The following is a 21928-nucleotide window of genomic DNA, read 5'->3' as shown; positions in this document are numbered from 1 at the left end:
AATTTGTCACAAGGACAACCGCAGGATTTCACCGGGAGCGGATGCTAATCTGAAAAATTGCATACGGTCCCAGCGAAATCACGGTAAAATTTCAGTCTTGTGCACCCAAAGAACACGATGCGCCCCAAGGACTACCGCCTTCTGCATTTTTCCCGCAAGTGTTTTAGCATATTGTTGACACGCAGGGATGCTTTTTAGGCGATAAACGAGTGAAAGCTTGGCACCTCCAAGAGCGATGATGATCAGGACGATTAGTTTAACAGAATATTCCGGGTACAATCGTTGCAACTCCCTTATAAGGTCTCGATACTTCTCTTTCTTTCCATTGTCCTTGGCTATAATGTTTTTGTCAGCTGGGGCTAAAAATTCGATAATGAACATGGCTCGCTTCTAGAAGTCAAGAAGAACCATATCAGGCCTCGAGTGAGCAACAGAAACAATGGTCGAGGATGTAAAGTTCCAGTATATGCGGCGCTTCCCATTAGATAAAGGGTCCCTGTACCAAGGGCTTCTGCTGAATATGGTTACAAAAATAAATAGGCAGTCGCGGACAATTGTCCAGGGGTGGTTCCGAAGGAATTAAACCCCAAGCGGAGGTGTGAAAACCGTGCCGAAAGTTGAATGGCATCTGGGTGAGATGTCTAGAACGGTGACTCTGGGATACCGGGCGACCTCTCAGAGTACGCAGCCTTATCCTTGTATGCGGGGCTCTACAAGGATGGACGAACCCCTTTCCCTAGCTTCTCGTGGGGACAACAATGACAACACCATACATAATTGTAGTAAGTGCGGTTCAAAACAAAAGAAAGCGCAGGGCTCCCGACAATGGGTCGGCCAACAATGCTGACCAATCTAGAGCTGGGGGAATTGCTAGAGTGCTACGATGCGAGTGTGGCCCCTGGACTGGGTTACATGGCACGGCTGCATGCTCTGTGGTGCGAGAAACACCCGGAGCTAACGCACTTTTCGCAGCAACGTCTGCAAAACCATGCTGAACTACACCGAAAAAGGGGCTAATGCCCACCCATCAGTACCGAGGAGGTAGTGATGGGTATATATATCATCAAATTAGGATATCAAGTCTGATCCGAGATTCGTAATCAGCGACTGAAATAACCTCAATGTAAATTCTTCAGATCAAATAGATCAATTTGGAGAATTTCGTCCGCTATATTGGCTGCGTCATCTTGAATTTGGCAAATCTGACCTAAGATTCGTAATCAGCGATCCCGAAAACTTGTGTACACCAAATTTGGTTCAAATCGGTTGATTTTTAGAAAATCGATATTTTTTTACCCGTTTTCGGTCGCAATATTGGATTTCAACTCACTATCAGTTCTATCTTTTAGATAAACATAATATGCCACCATATCCAGAAAATTAGAAATCTACGTTGATGACTTTTTGTTGAAATTCACGAACATTCGAAAGAGCAAATTTTGTAATTGGCCATTTTCCCACTTTTAGCCGCCATTTTAAAAAATGGCGCCAGATAGGGCGATCGTAAGGTCAGATTCGGAATGAGCTTGAAAAGTACTACAGGATATAAAGTTATATAAATATTGAATAACTTTTTCCTAAAGAACACAGCAGTTTAAAAGTTGAAACAATGTATGCCATTTTGGTAGTTTGAGGGTTACAGTGGCAGGGGTGGATTTGAGAGGGTGTTTAATATCACTATGGAATCACAAATATAGATTGGAGTCTTCTGAACGTCACTTCTGTCACTGTTTTAAATTCTAAAATTTTTTGACTCACGTGGAGGAACTTGGAATTTGTTCAGCTTAATGTCACATAATACCGTAACGTGGTTGATCTGCTGATTTCTTTAGCTAACACGAATATTTTCCAAAGACAGGCTTACTTATATGGGTACAACATTAGCCTGGATCGTAGAGTCCGTGTAGTAGTGACTAACCATCGACACCAATCATTCCTTATGTTGTAAAATTTCTTTCTAAACATGAAAATTAAAAATTTCTATTATGGATGTAAGTTTCTTGACCAGGGAAATTAGATAATAATTCTAGATGTTAATTTTATTTGTCTACTGGTCTAATTCAATGTTATTAAATATTGTTTAATATTAAGATTGTGAAAAAAATGATCTCTAGCTCCGTTGGGATACGAACCCAGGTTCTTCAGATTTCCGGTCTGAAGCTCTACCAACTGAGCTGTGGAGAGATGAGATGTGTTTTCTTCACTACCCCGTTACAAGCTGAATGTCAATGTCATTCCTTATATTTGTAAGATTTCTTTCTAAACATGAAAAATTAAATTTTTTATTATGGATGCAAGTTTCTTGATCAGGGAAATTAGATAAAAATCTTAAGTGGTGATTTTGTTTGCCTACTAGTCTAAATCAATACTATTCAATATTGTTTAATATTAAGATTGTGAAAAAAATGCTCTCTAGCTCTGCTGGCATACGAGTCCAGGTCCTTCAGATTTCTTGTCTGATGCTCTACCAACTGAGCTACGGAGATATGAGAACGTTTTCTTCACTACCCCCTTACAAGCTGAATGTCAGTGTCACTCCTTATACTTATAATATTTCTTTATAAATGTGAAAATTGAAAATTTTCATTATTGATCTTGGTTTCTTGACCAGGGAAATTAGTTAATAATTTTGAATGGTAATATTGTTTTTTTTTCTACTGGTCAATATTATTAAATATTGATTAATATTAAGATTGTGAAAAAATGCTCTCTAGCTCCGCTGGGACACGAGCCCAGGTCCTTTAGATTTCCGGTCTGATGCTATATCAACTGAGCTACAGAGAGATGAGAGCGTTTTTTTCACAGCCCCCTTACAAGCTGAATGTCAATGTCATTTCCTATACTTGTAAGATTTCTTTCTAAACATGAAAATTCAAATTTTTTATTATTAATGTAGGTTTCTGGATCTGAAGGACCTGGGCTCGTATCACAGCGGAGCTTGAGAGCATTTTTTTTTTACAATCTTAATATTAATTAATATTAAATAATATTGATTTAGACCAGTAGGCAAACAAAATTAACATCTAAAAAAAAGGTTTGATATGAAAAAATACGAATTTTCAATAAAATGCATAAGTTTTTACCTAAACAGGTGAATTTTCAACACAGAAGGTTAATTCTCTACCAGGAAAAAATTAATTTCCAAGAAACTGTTTGCATTTTTAGACGAAATAAGATATTTAAAAAATTGAATAGTTCAAATTTCATCAAAAAACAATAAGTATTCATGAATTCTAGAAAATTATTTCTTCTGTCTTACGGTCACGGCAAAATAAAAACAAATTAGAGCTATCACTTCGGCGACGTTGCGGCATCACTGCGTGCCTTCTTATGAGTATCTAAATAATAATTATAATAAGCTAATACATAATAAAAATAAATATAAATAGTTTAAAAAAAGTTATTATTTATGAGTAAAAAATATTTTTAAAAAATAATACCGTAGTTTACAACGATTTGTAAGCGAAACAACAATCATTTCGATTTTGGAGTCAGTACGTGTCAATTTTTTGTGTCATATTTAAAATAATTTATACGTTATTATAAGTTTTGAAAAAGAGTAAGAATCCAAACAATTATTGAGGATGAGTAAAAGGAGAAAGCCTCATAAAATTGAAGAGGCTTTTTTCAGCGTAAAAACTACATTATTAACGATTTTGAAAACATTCTAAGTGTTTTGGAACAACGACGAACATATGACTAAGAGATACATAAGGCGGTAAATCGTTGATGGAGATAAAGGCAGTATATAAAGTGAAATACAATGATTGGCCAAGTTTCCATAGAATTACTGATGAGGAAGTGCGAACTTAAATTAAATTTAAATTTTAAAATTTTAAAGAAACATTTTTTTGTAACTAAACTAAGATGGCATTAGTTAATTATGCTTTGGACAATTTTATTAATATTTAAAATTTCATTTTTTAAATTAACAGAAATATTTCGAAATTTGTTTATGAATATGGATTCAATAATACGTCTTTGATAAGTATTTTTTTCAGTAGCTAATATATTAATAGTGCTGAATTCGAAATCGAAATAGTGATTAGAATTCCAAGAGTGTTGTGACACACCTGTATTTAAATTCGCAATAGTACAGTCTTTTATGTTCGACAATTCTAGTTTTTAATCTCCTCCCAGTTTCACATACATAAACTTGATTACAACATTTGCATTTTATCATGTAAATGACACCAGACAAATTTTCAATGCTATCACTATCTTTTTTCTTTAATAAATTGTTATCTAAACTGTTAGTGCTTTTGAAATAAACATTTATGTTAAATTTTTTTTAATGAACTTCGTAGACGTTCAGAGAGACCTTGTATATGCGGTAACCTAGCTTTCAAATCAAATTTATTGTAATTATCAATCCATTTATTTTTATTTTTAGTACTGTTATAAATTTCATGCACATGATCAGCGATAATGCCATTAATTAAAGGAAGAGGATAGTTGTTAGATACTAATGTTGTTTTTAGTTGATTTAAATTTTCTTTTCTATATTGCACGTCACTCAATTTGACACATCTATCAACTAAACTTTTGATTAACCCGGTTTTATGACAAAATAAATTATGTGAATTGTAATTGAGATATCTGCCAGACCAACACGGTTTTTTATACCAGTTAGTAAAGAACCATTTGAAGCTTTAATTATTTGTAAATTAAGGTAGTTTATAACATTTTTTATTTCAATTTCATGGGTGAATTTTATGCACTCCACTATACTGTTAATCACGTTTACAAGAAGGTCAATTTTATCGGAAGGAACAATTGCTATGATATCGGCAACATATATTTTATACAAGATAGGTGTGAAATCTAATAAATCGAGAAGCCTTTTTTCAACGTCTTGTAATATCTGTTTATAGAATTTGTCATTGAAAGAGAAAACAGTGCCACTGAAAACAGTTCTAGTAGCTATTAATTGTGCATTCTTAGTTATTTTCATTAAATTATGATTTATGATAAGCTTTTCTTCGATACAATTTAAAGCAAGATCAAGCGGAATGCTATTAAACGTCGACACAACATCTAAGGAAACTATTGAGTGAGTTTTAAGTACAATTATGTTTTTTAGAATATCTTTAAGTTCCCAACTATTTTTAAAAAAAGAACTAGTGTTTTGTGAAGCTGGTTTGAAAATATTAGAAACGTATTTGAATAAATTGTAAGTAGGAGAACCAACTGTAGAAATAATTAATCTCCAATTTAATTCAGGCTTATGTACCTTTGGAAGAGCATAAGTTTTTGCCACAACGCTATTGTGATTTTTTAACCGGTAGAACATTGATCATTAATCAATCTATTTTCTTCCATCTAATGACTATGTCATTACATTTATTTTCTAATGTTGGAACCATACTTGTTTTTATATTTTTATATAGAATATTATTCATAAGAATATTTTCAACAGTTTTATTATAGTCATCTCTATTAGCTTCAACGATTTGATTTCCCTTATCTGCTTTTACAAAAATTAAAAGCTAAAATATCGGCAACCTCATGAGGAATTTCAACATTTTATAAATTTTTGAAACATCTATTTAATCTAAAATCTTTAATATCGTTATTGAAAATTAAAGACCTACTCTTCAGTAAATCAAACTTTTTGATACAATTATGACGTTTTATATATTAGTTCGCACAGATGTAAGATAAATATCCCATGTGACCAGAACATTGCTGACTGTGTTTATGATGTAAAAATTTGGAAACACCAAATCAAACCATTTTTCGCCCGACAATGCAATAATGAATTGTAGAAAAATTATTTCTTCTATCTTACGGCCACGACAAAATAAAAACAAATTAGAGCTATCAATTTAACTCCATTTATTTTTAGAACAACAATTAAAACTTCGACGACGTTTCGGCGTCACTGTGTGCCTTTTTCAGAGTATCTAAATAATAATTATAATAAGCTAATACATAACAAAAACAAATATAAATAGTTTTAAAAAGTTATTATTTATCAGTAAAAAATATTTAAAAAAAAAACACCTTAGTTTAAAACGATTCGGAAGCGAAACAACAATCATTCCAATTTTGGAGTCAATACTTGTCAATTTTTTGGGTCATATTTAAAATAATTTGTACGTTATGATAAGTTTAAAAAAAGTAAGACTCCAAACAATTATTGAGGATGAGTAAAAGGAGAAAGCCTCATAAAATTGAAGAGGCTTTTTTCAGCGTAAAAACTACATTATTAACGATTTTGAAAACATTCTAAGTGTTTTGGAACAACGACGAACGTATGACTAGGAGATAAATAAGGCGGTAAATCGTTAATGAAGATAAAGGCAGTATATAAAGTGAAATACAATAATTGGCCAAGTGACCGTGACCGTAAGACTTCATTTATCTGCCATACATCTACTACATCCTTCCCATGCATGCTCCCATGTTTCCTCTTCCCATGCGCACATTCCGCACGTTCTGTTCCCTTTCTTTTCCTAATAAATTCCTTCCTTTACCTCGTTGCTTATGTATATCTTGCTATTTTGGTCCATCTCCTCGCTCCTCATCCCTTTTCTAAATACGTTGTCCTTCCTTTTTTATTATCTTATACCATTTATTATATTTTGATTCCTCAGTCATCCCCGTTTTTCTACCCATTTTCTTTCCTTCTCCTTTTTTCCAAATGTTTATAGTATCTACTATCATGGTACCTATCTTAATCTCTAGCATTTAGGAACTCCCTCCTTTCTTCTTTTTATCTCTTTAATTATATCGCCCTTCCTCTGTTCCCCTCTACCTCCATGAAACAATTTCTCTCTAAATCCCCTTCATTAGCTTCGTCTTCAATTTCCGTGCTCTCTTTCCAGTTCTAGTACCTAATTTATCTCTTTGCGCTTCTTTCATTATATATCCGGCCGTTCTTTAGTCTATCCCTAGTGTCCACCTTATACACTTTTCTTATAAACTCTTTCTTTTCTTTCCATCTCTTTCCATCTTTTCTTTCTTCCCCTCCTTTTTAAAACTTTATTATCTTTGTATTTTTGAAATTTAAACTCAACTTTCTGTTCCTGTAATTAGGTCCGCCATCCCTTCTTCATCCTCTGCCCTTGAACACTATATCGTCCGCATATGCTAGTGTATATATCTTTTCGTTCCCTATTCCTTTGTTCATTATGGGTATCACTACTCCTTCCATAACTCTGGCTACCCCTCTGTTCTCCGTACTAAGTTGAATGTTATCAAGGGCATTCCTTTAACTTTGTTTCCCCATATTTCCAGATTTCATTTGAAATCTCATCTCATCTCCTACCATCTCAGTATTCTTGTTTACCCTTTTCTTTCTTCTCTCTCTATTTAACGCGTTCCAAACTTTTTTTCTGTCCTAGGCTTCTCAGCATCTTCTTCAAACCTTTTCTTTTCCTCTTTTTTTATTACACAACTCATTATACTCCTTTTTCCCCACTACTTGCTCCTTTACTCCATTTTCTTAATTCCCTTCTCACTCCCTTCTTCTTCTGTTTACATTCCTCATCCCATCCACTTCGATACCCTTCTTTACTAAATTCTGTTTTTCTTGTACACTCTAATGCTTTTTTTATTTCTCCTATCATCATTTTCATCTCGTTTACATTTCCTTCGCCCTATTTGATATTCCTTTCCTTTTCCTAAAAATTTTCTATACCTTTCATTGACCAATCCTCCCTCCTTGCTCTTTTTAATTTTGCGTCCTTCTTAGTCATATTATTATTACTCTTTTCTCCCTCTGGTGTCACTGTTACGGGAAAGTGATCCGAATCTATATATCACCTTACCTTTAGTTTCTTGACTTTCACTATTACCTCGTGATGCACTAACACATAATCAATGTACCGTTTCCCTTTCTTCTCATGAACATATACAATCACCTTTCTCAACACAGGAATACTGCTGGTTAGGATCAAGCTTCCCAACTTCTCTAGGTTCTTCAAAAATTTCTTTCCCTCCCCATTCAGTATCTTGTTTTTAGATTTTCTTTCTGGATCCCGACCACATTATCTTCCTCCTGTATCTCCTTTTCTCGCATTAAAATCTCTACCTATTATAAGGGGCCGTGCATAAATTACGTAGATTCTGGGGAGGGGGGTCAACGATTTTTCTATGCTGTCTATGTTCGGGGTTACTTGGGATCACTGAGTACAAATCTGTGAACAGAATTTAAATTTTTTAAATTTAACATGGCGAATTCAAAATGGTGAAACAAACAAATTTGAAAAACATGTATTTGGCTTTAAAATTAGTATCTGGGGGATTTTTAAGATTGCTAAGCATGAGTATGAAATCAAAATTTAAATTTTTCATGATCCGAGATGGCGTTCTAATATATATTTACAAATTTGTTTTGATCTGCCATCTTCGATTCGCCATCTTGGAGTATGAAAAATTAAAATTTTGATTTCAAATCCACGTTAAGTGACCCCAGAAACCCCCGAGTTATTAATTTTAAAGCAAAGTATTTGTTTAAAAAAAGTTTTTGATCCGCTATCTTAGATTCGCCTCCTTGGGATTGAAATATTAAAATTCTGGTTGCAGATTCATGCTCTGCGGCTGCAAAAATCCCCGAGTGAGAATTTTCATCAGGCTATTAGCTAGTGAAAGCGTGGCACGTTCAAGAGCGCCGATGATGAGGATGATTAGTATATGCGGCACTTCTCATTCCCGACAATTGCCATTATGTCCCTGCGAGCGTTTAGCAGCATGATATTAAAGTTAATGTCGTAAAAGTGACAGAGATGGTAATTAAGCACTCTTAGTGCCGCATTGTGCCTTTGGATGTAGGTCGTTCCCGCATGAGTTAGACAACTGGTTAGTATGTGTTCTAGATATTCGGGGTGTGTATGGCACGCTCTGTAGCTATCATCGGGAATGTATTGGCTCAAAATGTAGCGACGGTATGTTAAGGTGGAAATGACTGTGCTGCTTTCTCAATCCGGACTTTAAGAAGTCTGAGTGTTTCAGCAGTCTCCTGCGCTTCTTTGTACAGAAACGCTCCTTTGTCCACTTCTTCGTGCTTCCTGACCATTCTAAGAAGAGCGTCTCTTCCATTTGCGACTCTATGTGATGTGCCTAGAATAATCCTGTTGTGAAGGCATTCAAGATTCAATATTCCGCGACCACTTTGACGGCGTGAGATGTAGAGTCGTGTAACAGAAGACTTAAGATGCATGCTTTTGTTTATTTGCATAAACTTTGTGTCCCGATATCTAGGCATCTGAGCTCGTCCTTCGTCCATGGAACCACTCCAAATGAATAGATTACTACCGGGACGGCAGGCATGTTCGTTACAGATACTTTGTTCCTCGCCGACTGTTCGAAAGACCAAATCTGCGGGATGAGACGTTTGTATCTGCTTCGGAGCGTATCCTTTATAGATGTCACAACCAGAATGTGACTCTGTGGCACGCCCAGGCATTTATAAGTCTCTCTAGCATAAAGGTGTCGTATAGCGCTTCTATCGACGAGCTCAGTGTCTTCAGGGCTGCCATTAATTTTTCCTCGCTTCAAATAAACCTTGGCACATTTGTCCAACCCAAATTCCATTCATATTTTCTTAGTATACCGTTCGACAACCCCTAGAGATAGATGTAGTTGCTCTTTGTTTTTAGCATAGATCTTAAGATTGTCCTGGATTTCCAAAGCGGCATCAATCTCTCTATGTACCTCAAAATTTGTGGATAAACCTTTAAGTTTTCTGAACGACTGATGATAAGACTATGGGAGGGCGACTCGAAAGCTTTCCGGTAATCAATCCAGGCCATCGATATGTCACGCTGGCAGAATCTTGCATGTTTGCAGACACATCTATCCATTAGCAGGTTCTATCGACATCCTGCTACGCCTTTTTTTAAAGCGGGTGTTTCATACATTTCTTGATTAGGCAGGAGTACTGTGCGCCCTTCCACCAAACGCTCCGGCAGCACTCCTTGTAGAGCCCCGTATGCCAGGATAAGGCTGCGTACTCTGAGAGGTCGCCCGGTATCTCAGATTCACTCTTCCAGGCACCTCACCCAGGTGCCATTTAGTTTTAGGCACGGTTTTCACACCTCCGTTTGGGGGTTAATTCCTTCAGGACCACCCATGGACAATTGTGCATGACTGGATTAAGAAAGCACAAGAGAAAATCTTCGGCGAACAGCTCCTCGATAAGAACATGCACGGCATCTTCTACAGAAATGTGGAGGATCAGTGAATGTCAAAGTTTCTGGATACATTCTTCGTTAAGAGTTATCAAAATTCTCTATAAAAAGGGCCATTATGAAGTCTTTTTGTCAATTTTTTGGGAAGATATTGCAAAAGTAGGACCAATTTTAATGAATAAATAAAATTCCCCAGTTGATCCCGATTTCATGTCCAACAGACACCCTTCACAAGCATTGTCGGTAGGTCCATAGTCGCGGCACACTGTTTCCAAGTGATTCTGAAACAAAAATGACATCTTATTCACGAAGCAAATTCCAACTAGCAGATTCTTATAACACGAAACTTTATTTGTTTGGTGCTGTCAGTGAAACTCTAAAAACTGTCTTCAACTATACCTTCGCAAGCAAACCTATATACTTTTCATCACGAAAATATACGAGACCGACTCTATATTCGTTAATTAAATTCTTATTTCATACCTCCGCATCATTGCCATTTCATTTGACATGGAATCTTCAGGTTGCAAATTTCAACATTAAATTATTTTAAATTGAAATGTTTAATATTTAATATCGTTGACGGTTCAAACCCTGATCACTCATTCTAGGCTTTTGGTATAGCCTTAATTACATTTTTGAACAACTAATCCCGATGTCTTTTAATCCTTCTGTGCACATTCGGATATCTGGGTCTCTACGATAGTACATTTTTGCATATAAATGGAGTCGTAATTTAAATTTCGCGTGGGGCCTCTGAATTGTTGTTGTTTAGTTCAATTGAAAGCTAATAGTGTATTTAGAATTTATTTGGGGTTTTTGTTTGAAAAAATAATCGACCATAAGAGAATTTAACTTTGAGTAAACCATTAATTTCTTATCAAATTATTTGAAATATGAACGCGAAATCTACTGAGTAATAATAGAATTAATAATAATTCATTTAATTATAAATTAATAATTAATTATTCGTTACGGAACATGTAAATGGAACATGTTTTCGTGTTTTGTGTGTTTAAAGTGGTGAAAAGGGAGGTCGATAAAGCTGGGTTTGTACACAAGTTGCTTCAGAAGCATGCATCATTGGACACCATTGTTGACCTTTTTTAGCAGGAATTTTTGACACGCTATTTATCTTTAAGAACGTGCTAAACTCTTCTGCTTCGAAAGGTGGTCTGTTATCTGTGACCATGTGGTCAGAAATTTCAAAGGTAACATCGGGTAACAATGCCACCCTATTAAAAGAATGAGAAGTCACGCACGTTATTGTTTATGTTTATCTGATTCCTAGTAAAAATGCGAAATATCACTAAAGCCAATCCTCCATACACTGCCCGAGAACTTTTATATAATTTTGTTAAATCACATTGTTAACATTTGTAAACAGCAATATTTATAATTAATAATTCTAATTTTAGATCCAGAATGGGCATCGTACAATATAGGTATATTTGTATGTGCGAGGTGTGCAGGTATTCATCGTTCAATGGGAGCACATATTTCTAAAGTAAAGCATTTAAAACTAGATAGGTGGGAAGATTCTCAAGTGAATCGAGTACGAGAAGTTGGTAATAATACTGCTAGGATGCATTATGAAGAACGTGTTCCTTCTTGTTATCGTCGACCAAATCAAGATGCTCCAAAGTAAATTAATATGATTTTAATATACTTTTACAAAAGGAATTCTTTCCATCCATTAGTTAAATTAGAACTATTTTATTCCATTAATAGGGTTTTGATCGAGCAATGGATCAGAGCTAAGTATGAAAGAGAAGAATTTTGTCATCCTGAAAGACAGAATCATTATGTGTCAGGTTTCATGGAAGGATTTTTAATGAAGCGGGGAAAAGAAGACTCACGTTATCACCCTCGCAAGTTTATCCTTTCTGAAGCTGAAGATACACTCAAGTACTATGTAAAAGAAAACAAAGTAGGTTGAATTTTCTACAATGCTCCATACATATAACATATTACATTTGTTTTAACTAGCTGCCTATAGGAGAATTTTTCTTTCCTCTCAAAATTCACACATGCGATCGAGATGCTTTATAATGGCAATTTCAGGGCTTCTTTGATTTTTTAAACAGAGGCATAAGATAAAATAAATGTTTTTTCTGTTTGTTTTCTACACTAAATAATTCTACACTTGATTAAAGGAACCAAAGGCAGTACTAAGGATATCAGAATTAAACGTAGCTTTTGCTCCTGCAAAAACTGGGAATCAAAACAGTCTTCAAATTTCCTTCATGAAAGAAGGCACAACGCGACACATTTACGTGTACCATGAAGATTCTGAAGTAATAACAAACTGGTATCTGGCAATCAGGTGTGCTAAACTTCATCGCTTGCAAGTCGCATATCCAGGAGCATCTGAATCAGAATTTATCTCACAACTTACTAAAGATTTTCCCAAAGAAGGATTTTTGTGGAAAACCGGACCAAGGCAATCTGACGCTTATAAAAAAAGATGGTTTACGTTAGATGGTCGCAAATTGATGTATCACGATGATCCTATGGTAATTTTGTTCTATTATGCTTTTTTTAAAAATAACTTTCGCTAATTTTTCTCAAAAGTGATGTGACCGGTGCAAGAAAAAGGTATACCCCATTCCATGCGAAAGAGTCGATAAAAATGTGTTTTAGTATATCCAAAGGCTGAATCAAAGATCATTTATCTTAGGTAACTCATTTTCTATTCAATAAAAGACAATTTATTTTATGTAGCGTTAAAGTATGGTAACGGTGATTCAATCACACGTTTTGTAGCTTCATTAAAAAAATAGAGTTCAGTTTTTGTTTGAGAAATAAAAAAATTAATCCATGATCTATTAAATCAGTAGATTGTGGTGTTTTTAAACTTTTTCTCGATAATAGTATATTGCACAAGAAGTTGGGGAGCGGGAGATTTACCATGAGCATAAAGTAGGCGGCGGAAGGCGGTATGGATCGGGCGCGCCAGGAAGCACGGCGCGAAGATTCGAAAGCCTGATTCATGGGGTCTTGTGCTATCAACTTCTTGTTTATGTTGATTCTCTCGATCCGTAGAGCATGAGCGAAACCCCAACAATGTTGCTGTGTTTGAGGTTAATTCTTTTATTCTCCCGTATTGCGAAGACGACGCAATTTTGCAAACTGAATCGAAGTTGGCTGTAAATCTCTAAGCACACGCGAGCAGAGGACGATGGCATCGTTCTCTGCCTCTTTCCCTTCTCTGGACTTTCTGCAAGCAGCCAATCAGAAAACCCCTTTTTTCATAAGTTAGAAAAAAATCCCGTGTAATTGGCTACATTCGCTATGCTCTATGGACGTCGAATATCGAGTTTTCTAAACATGAGTTGTGAAAAAGAATTTTTTAAACTTCTTGCCAAGAGGTTGTATTCAGATAAGATTTAGATTTATATCGTAAGCTTCCGTCGCCTACTTCTTGATGGTTTAGCAAGTGGGTGTGCACATTGATTATAGCCGAAACCACTATATGATGAATAGATGCATGTTTCACATTCCTCCACGTCATGTATTAGCTTGTTATAAATATAGATGTTTGTGTATAACTTGCCTGCAAGTTCCGGGGAGGTAGGCAGTATGATGGTCCTTATCATTATCTGCCCCTCATTATTTATCTTTCACACAAAGGCATACGCTAACCTACAGAAGATGCTAAAATCACACATTCTACAACGTGGGTTGTTCCCAATCCTCATTTTGATTAAGTGTTTTCTCAGTTGGCAGTGTTCATTAGGCATCTGAACTACAACATTAACCCTTTTGTTGGCATTGACGCAGTAGAGCGTCGAATTAATCAGCGCCCTGTGTAAGATTAACACAATAGTGCGTCAATCTTTTTTCCTATTTAACTCGCTCTGGTTTAGCATCCAATTTTTACATGGGGTTTGTTCTCGCTGAATCTGAATCTGAAATCAAAATTCGAAACTTTGAAATGGTGGCGCTAATATGGCGGACCAAGATCGAAAATCTTACTCGATTTAGATCGAGTTTACAAATTTTCAAATTCAAAATTTACAAATTCAAAATGGCGGATGAAAATGCAAAAAAATTATTTTATTGTTTGATAACTTACTCTTACAAATAAAGTTTTGAATATTAGTTTCATTTTACCACTGTAGTTTAGTTTGTTCGGAAAACGAATAACGTTATACACTATTGTACCCTAGGGTACAAATTTTCAGGATAAAAAAATTTTACTCCTATTTTGGACACATTTCGTTGATTTCTCTCTGCCAACGAAGGGGTCAAGTACACAGAGCTTGTCACAATAATAATTGAGTAGAATCTAGCAGATCCCAAACGCTCAACTTTGGCCAAGCTTTACTATAGTGAAGACATGTAGACCCAATCCAAAGGCATTCTCTGCCCAAGATGAAGATCACAAATGATCTGCGTGCAATAATAGAATACGTAAACATGCTGTGAAGTTGTGGTAACCGTTAGAACGTTGTGCCACAGAAGTAGGCCTAAAAATCCAGTCTTTGTCCCAGGAAGTGATCGAGATCCACCATCAAAGATCAGGTTAAATATGGATGTCAGCAAAATAAGGTGCAAATTGGGTCAATTGAGTCATTATAAAAAAAGAAATAGAACTATAAAACTGATTAATCATGTTATTAAAATCATCCAGCCTCAGTACAGCGAGACAATAATATCAGCAATATTAGATGAGAATAAATATTCCCAAAGGCAAAGATTTGATATTCTCACTACTAGACAGCGTCGGTAGAAAAAAAGTTGTGCAAGAAGGCAACAATCACACTTTTAGATGTTTGAGTGGTTTTGAAAGCAGCAAGTAACTGGAAAGCTCCAGGTCCGGATATAATGAACAACTTCTAGAAGGTGTTTTCAGAAGATCATCGACCATGCAGATCTGATGCTAGACTTTATGCTCCAGGGTGAGACGTATATGTTGTCTAAAAAACTAGACTATCATTGCCGATAAGGTATATTCTCACTGCGACGAGCATTTCATTCTTACCCAAGCTCTTTAAGGGGGGCTACCCATGTAACATCTGAAAAATAAGCGTATTTTTCGGAATTTTTTTGGGGATGAAGAATATAACGAATCTTTCCAAAACTTATATGGTTTATTAAGGCACTTTTGAACTAACAAATAAATTTTTTTCAGTCAAAAATTTGCATGAAATTGTTTAAAAAATAATTGCTTTAAAATTTTTTATTCCATTTCAGAGAGGTTCACACAGAAGACAATCATTTCAACTATATATGTATGCAAGGAGAACTTAGTCGGTTAAATACATTTTGAATTATCTTGCGGGCAGTTCTGAAAAATATGAAAGCGAGAAAAACGCGTTTAAAGATTTACATGTTGAGAAAAAGACAGCATCGGCAGGCTAGCGTCAGGCGCGCGGGCGCCTTTTAGGGGTTAAAGAATGCAGCTGCGGTTCTGAAAGTTTTACAGCATGTTTTTGGGACGACTAACTTCCATTTAAGCAAAAAATCGATTTTTTAAAGCCGTTACATGGGTCGCCCCCTGAGTGCACTATGGGTTTGTTTAGCGTTAAACCCATTCATCAAAATACTAAATAGCATCTCTCATGGATTTAGAATACATAATAAGGAGAAAAGTCATCAAGTGACCCATCTTCTATACATGGATGACCTGAAGCTATACGCTAGTTAAAACCAGAAACATTAGCATGTGATCGATGTAACAAAGCAGTTTTCCAATTATATGCACATGGACTTTAGACTAGATAAATGCGGAATAGTACATTCACACAATGGGGATTGTGGGCCGCAGAGTTACATAACGAGATCGAGAATGACAGCAAGACAATAACTGAGTGCGTGTCATATAAATCTCCTCGTATTCTTGAATCTAAAGGTGTTTATAATATGATAGTTAAGAAACGCCTAACGACTGCTCTTACTACAAGACTCACATTGATTTGGTAGAGTTATCCCAACTCGGCAAACAAAATCATGACAATGAACATCTATGTTATCCCTCTACTCACATACTCCTTTGGGCGGATGATAAGGACGATTAGTTTAACAGAATATTCCAGGTACAATGTTTGCAACTCCCTTATAATACTCCCTTATATACCTCTCTTTTTTTTCATTCTCCTTGGCTATGATGTTTTTGTCAACTGGTGCCGAAAATTCGATAACGAACATGGTTCACTTCTCAAAGTCAAGAAGAATCATGTCTGTCCTCGAGTGTGCCACAGAAACAATTGTCGAGAATATAAAGTTCCAGTATGTGCGGCGTTTCCCATTCTAGACAATTGACTCGATTTTCCTGGGAACGTTTAGAGGAGTGATATTAAGGTTAATGCCGTAAGAGTGACAGAGATGGTAATAAAGCACTCTTAGTGCCGCATTGTGCCTCTGGATGTGGGTCGTTCCCGCATAAGTTGGACAACTAGATAGTATGTGAGCTAAATGCTCGGGGTGTGCATGGCACGCCCTGCAGCTATCATCGGGAATGTCTTGACCCAAAATGTGGCGACGGTATGTTTAGGTGGAAATGACACCGTTTCGGCATACCAAAATGAAACCCTCCGTACCAGACTTCAATCCGGGCGATTTAAGGAAAGCAAACGTTAGATCACACGACACTGACTGATCCTCTACATTTCTGTGGAAGATATTGTGCATCATCTTATCGCGGAGCTGTTCACGAAAATTTTTCTCTTGTGCTTTCTTAGTCCGGGCTTTCAGGAGATCAGAATTGATGCATTTTGCTCACACCTAATACTGAAGTTAAGTCCGAGTGTTTCAGCAGCCTCCTTGGCTGCTTTGTACAGAAACGCTCCTTTGCCCACTTCTTCGTGCTTCTTGACCGAATAGAATAGAATAGAAGACTTAAGATGCATGCTTTTTTCATGTTCATAACCTTTTTAGTCCCGATATTAAGGGATCTGAGCTCCTCTTTTGTCCATGGAACCACTCCAAATGAATAGAGTACTACTGGGACGGCTAGCATGTTCATTGCAGATGCTTTGTTCCTCGCCGACAATTCGAAAGACTAAATCGGCCCGAGTAGACGCTTGTATCTGCTTCGGAGAGTATCCTTTATAGATGTCACATCCTGACTGATCCTCTACGTTTCTGTGGAAGATATTGTGCATCATCTTATCGCGGAGCTGTTAACGAAAAATTTTCTCTTGTACGCTCCTTTGCCCACTTGTTCGTGCTTCTTGACCGAATAGAATAGAATAGAAGACTTAAGATGCATGCTTTTTTCATGTTCATAACCTTTTTAGTCCCGATATCAAGGGATCTGAGCTCGTCTTTTGTCCATGGAACCACTCCAAATGAATAGAGTACTATTGGGACGGCTAGCATGTTCATTGCATATGCTTTGTTCCTCGCCGACAATTCGAAAGACTAAATCGGCCCGAGTAGACGCTTGTATCTGCTTCGGAGAGTATCCTTTATAGATGTCACATCCTGAATGCGGCTCTGTGGCACGCCCAGGTATGTATAAGTCGCTCCAGCGCAAAGGTGTTGTATAGCGCTTCTATCGACGAGCTCAGGCTCTTCAGGTATGCCTGCAGTTGCTCGAGAAATTTAAGGAAATAATCCGAAAATATAATACTTGTGGAAAGTTCAGGCTTAAGCCTTCAAATAAATTTTCAAATAAATCTCACGAGAAAGAGGGACTTTTGTCCTGAAATTAATAAAGGCTCGGGGGCACTCAAAAAAGTCAGAATTATATAAACGGACTTGCACAGGGTCGCTTTAAGTGTTAGTTTCTTTTGTCGACAGCGTCAGAGGATAAAATCCTACTGGGCTCTCTTGCAGAAAGCTGAACTAAGTAAAATTCTCAACGCTCGGTTATTCGCCGAGAAGTTGTGATTTTATCTTTTAGATTTGAATCTTCAGACAAGGGTAAGAGGTTTTTAGTCTCTAGCGTTCTCCTACCGGTTCTACTCTGCGACCTGTGCTTTTCAGCCACAAGATCCACAACCCTGTTTTTCGGCTACGCTTTTTATAGTCTTGCCCCAGTTCTTCCTTCTCGATCTTACGTAAAGTCGTCGAGGAATGAGTTCTGGAGTCTGCGCTTTAGAGTTTTTCTTGTGGGATGCTGCATTTCAGCAGGCTTACACAGGAGATAATACTTTTGCCTACATTTAGGCACCACTTGTAACTCGAGGGACGACCTAGGAATTAGCGAGGGGTAAAACGACACAACAATGAAGGGGGAAGATTCTCCCCACTTTTCTACTGCGAAGACCAGCCTCGTGGAAAGCCGAAAATGCGAGAATACGAATCCGAGCTCGCCCGACTTCATTAATGACCATCTAATCAGCTGCTCCTCAAATTTATTCTAGTTTTAAAACTCTGAGTTACCATAGAATCATTACATTTGTTACGAAGAGGAAAATATTTGCACCATAAAATTGAATTTTTTGCTAAAATGATAAATTTTTAACGGAAAACTGAACATTTAATCTTTATCTAAACAAGTCATGTTATATCAACAGAAAAAAATTTGTGCTAAAAAGATGGATTTTTAACTGAAAACAGTCCATTTTTAATAAAAAAAAAAAATTAATAATGAGTTTTCAACTGAAAAATGTAATTTTTAGCAAAAAAATTAAACAGTTGAATTAAAAATTCGACAATTTAATTTTGAACAAATAGAAAACAATCGAATGTACTACAGAATAATTAGAATTTAAAGAAAGAAGTGAATGCACAAACAACAAGAATAATAATCTACCAATGAGATGGATTTTTAACCTTATACGTACTTCTTCTTTATTTGTTTATATTCTCTTCTTTTTACGGGTTTGAGAGTCTTTACATAACCACTACAAGTATTCTTACAATCAAGCCTTATACTATCTTACGATCTATTCGCTTCATACAGACTTAAATTATTCTTCTTATTCCTAAACGTTTGCTACTTTGCCCTGGGCTTCCGTTTCCTCTTAACTTTATCAATTTCAAATTTTGACTCTAGTTCGCAACACTACATCGTAACTCTCCTTCTTTCGGAGTATTTTTTTGGCTTTTTTCTACTATCCTGTGCAACTAGCTCTCTCTCTCTCTCTCTTAGATCTTCTAGCTTCTCCATCCATTCCTCCCCCTGACCATTTTCATTCAGAATCCATTTAATCCTCTCTTCTGTACTCTCACCTCCCCGTTCCTCGCCTGTACACATTTCTAACACATGCAACCATGTTTCCTGCTCATACCTACATACTCTACATACATTCTCTTCTCCATTCATCCAATACCTGCATGCTCTTATAGCCTCTCCCATTATGAATCTCACTACTCTATTCCATTTACTCTCCTTTTTAATCTTTTTCAGGTACTCTAGTTCCCCCTGCCCCTTAACCATTCTATACCAGCTGTTGTACCTTGAATCTCCGATTTTTTCTCATCTTTCCTCAGCTTGCCTTGCCTTCATCTCTTCCTCTATTTCCTCCCACTCTGTACCCCTCTCATGTGTACCACATTCACGCCTTTCTTTATATCTCTCCTCTCATTTTGAACGCCCCACGTTACCCCTCCTCTCTTTATCCATGACCTCGCGGGCACACGCTTGTGCAATTTTGCTTCCCTTTCCCCTTCTTAGTTTCTCTTCGAAGTTCCAGGCTCTTTTCACTTGCCTTACCATAATTTTTTCTCGTCCTATTTATTCCCTCAACATATAACCTGGACAACTCCAGATCACTTCCAAAACTCATCTCAAAAAGCGCTCATGCAAACTTTCTATTCTCTTGTGTTCTTTCCATCCCCACATTTCCACGCCATAGCTTAACACTGACCATACTAATACATCAAACATCCACACTCATCTTTCAATCATTCTTGAACCTTCTTTTTCCTATACCCATAATACAGTTTGCCCGGTCCTAATTTTGTCCCTCCATTCCCTTTCATCCTCAACTTCTCTAAATTTTCGAGAAGAATACTAAACAGAAGTGGGGTCAAAGGACACCCTTGCCTGAGCCCCCTTCCTGTTCAGAATTTCTCGCCTTTCGTATCCCCTATCTTCAGCCTTATCTTAGTATCCACAAATATTTCTTTTATCCTCTCTATTAAACCTTCGTCTACTCCTCTCTCTTTCATTGCTGCCCATAAGATCCTCCTGTTAACTGAGTCAAATGCTGCCTTAAAGTCTACAAACAATGCGACCTAGGTTCTTCCGCCCTAGGTTCCTATTGACTAGATAGATGAGTACGTAGAAGTTATCTATGGTACCCATCCCTTTCCTAAAACCCGTTTGGTTGTGCGGTATACTTCCCTTCTCTTCCATTTGTCTTTACAACCTCCTGTTCCTGCCCTGTCCTGCCCCTGCCCTCTCTTCCACTCCTTCGGCCACCCTTCTCCTTTCCATACCTTGTTGCAAATCCTCCATATCTCTTCCCTCACCCCTAATCCTCCATATTTCAGTGCTTCATTTTCCAGACCATCTTCCCCTGTTGCCTTGTTTCTTTTCAACCTTGCAATCGCCTCATTCACCTCATCCCTACTAATCTCGTTTTCAATTTCCTCGTCCCCATCGACCACTTTTCTTCCTTTTCCCTTTACCCTATACTCCACTCCTCCTAGCTGCCCCTTGAAGTGCTTCGTCCACTTTTTCATTCCTATTTCTTCATTTATACCTTTCCGTCCTCCTCTTTTCCTATTCATCACTTCCCATTCCCTCCCTTCTTTTACCGCCTTCTCTACCTCTTCCATATACCTTTCTTTCTCCTTCTGTCTTTTCTCCTTTATCATTCTTTCGTTCTCTCTCTTTCTCCTGTTGAGTTCTCCTTTTTCCATTCCCGCTTTCCTCCATTTCCCTACATTCTCCTTCATCCTATCTTTACTTTCCCTTTATGCCTCGTCCCACCAGCCTCTCCTAATCCCCTCTTCTATTTCTCTCGGTCTCACCTTTTCCCTTACCTTATCTATCGCCGATTTCTCCGTTCGGAGAAACCGGCTTCAAATCGGGCGGTCTAGAATAAATTATGAAATTTCAGCGAGTTTTCAGCGTATCAAGCTGATTTTTTTCCAAATTTAGGGTAGGACATTAAGAAATTTCGAATGCAGTCATAAAAAAAAAGCTTTTGAAATATCGGTTTTCCATATGTGTTTTCCGAGCGGCTACATTTCTGGTACTATCATATCGCTCTTAGTCGAGGTCCCTAAAAGCGCCGCTCTTATATGAGGTCTTTACAAACTTCTGAAAAAAGTTTCACCTGTGCACCTTATCGGGTTTTCAGGCACATTTTTTTGACGTGGAAACTCGGCTGCCATTTTCATATCTGGCATGTTCGAACAGCCAGAAAAGCTGTTTGGTGATGTAACAACTTTTTTCTAGCGGTTTATAAACTCAAACTTCGTGTACCTTTTCGGTACTGTTTTATGTAGCCAGCTGTCCAACAATTAGGTTTTTAAATTCATTTCTTTGGTTAAAAATGTAACTATAACTGTTTCATTTTTGGTCTTAAATTTATAATTGATGGTAAAAATTAATTTTTTTACTGATAATTTAACTATTTTGTTGAGAATATGATTGTTTTCGGGCTCAAAATTGATCTATTTTAGTTAAAAATTCTTTTTCCTTTGTTATTGATAACACAGCCACACAAAAAAAAGTGTCCGGATCTGGTAACAAGAAACACGTATTCCTATGAATTTTGGGGCGCTGAATTCAAATTCGGTATCAAAAATCACCCATCACGTCATGGTTGAGCCATAAACTAAAAAAATGACGAAAAATCATGCACTGAGGCAAATAAATTTCAAAATAATGCCAGTGATGCAAATTTTCACTTCAAAAAAATGTCGACAACTGTGAAGGATCA

General features: G+C 36.8%; 1 protein-coding gene across 5 annotated transcripts in view; it reads left to right on the top strand.

Moving 5' to 3' along the window:
• LOC117176945 (arf-GAP with dual PH domain-containing protein 1-like) overlaps nt 1-21928 on the top strand; it is a 153632-nt gene that overhangs the window by 51459 nt on the left and 80245 nt on the right. For all 5 annotated transcript variants that reach the window (XR_004467643.1, XR_004467642.1, XR_004467641.1 and 2 more), the window contains exons 2-4: nt 11555-11780; nt 11868-12066; nt 12293-12652. Coding sequence is in view for 2 of the 5 variants with exons in the window: in XM_033367351.1 (XP_033223242.1) it covers nt 11555-11780; nt 11868-12066; nt 12293-12652 (785 nt within the window). In the remaining 3 variants the exon portion in view is untranslated. The remainder of the gene's footprint in view (nt 1-11554; nt 11781-11867; nt 12067-12292; nt 12653-21928) is intronic.

The sequence above is a fragment of the Belonocnema kinseyi genome, chromosome 7, assembly GCF_010883055.1.
Source record: "Belonocnema kinseyi isolate 2016_QV_RU_SX_M_011 chromosome 7, B_treatae_v1, whole genome shotgun sequence".
In the NCBI taxonomy this organism is placed as follows: Eukaryota; Metazoa; Arthropoda; class Insecta; order Hymenoptera; family Cynipidae; genus Belonocnema; species Belonocnema kinseyi.
This window is presented reverse-complemented; position numbering and strand designations above follow the sequence as displayed.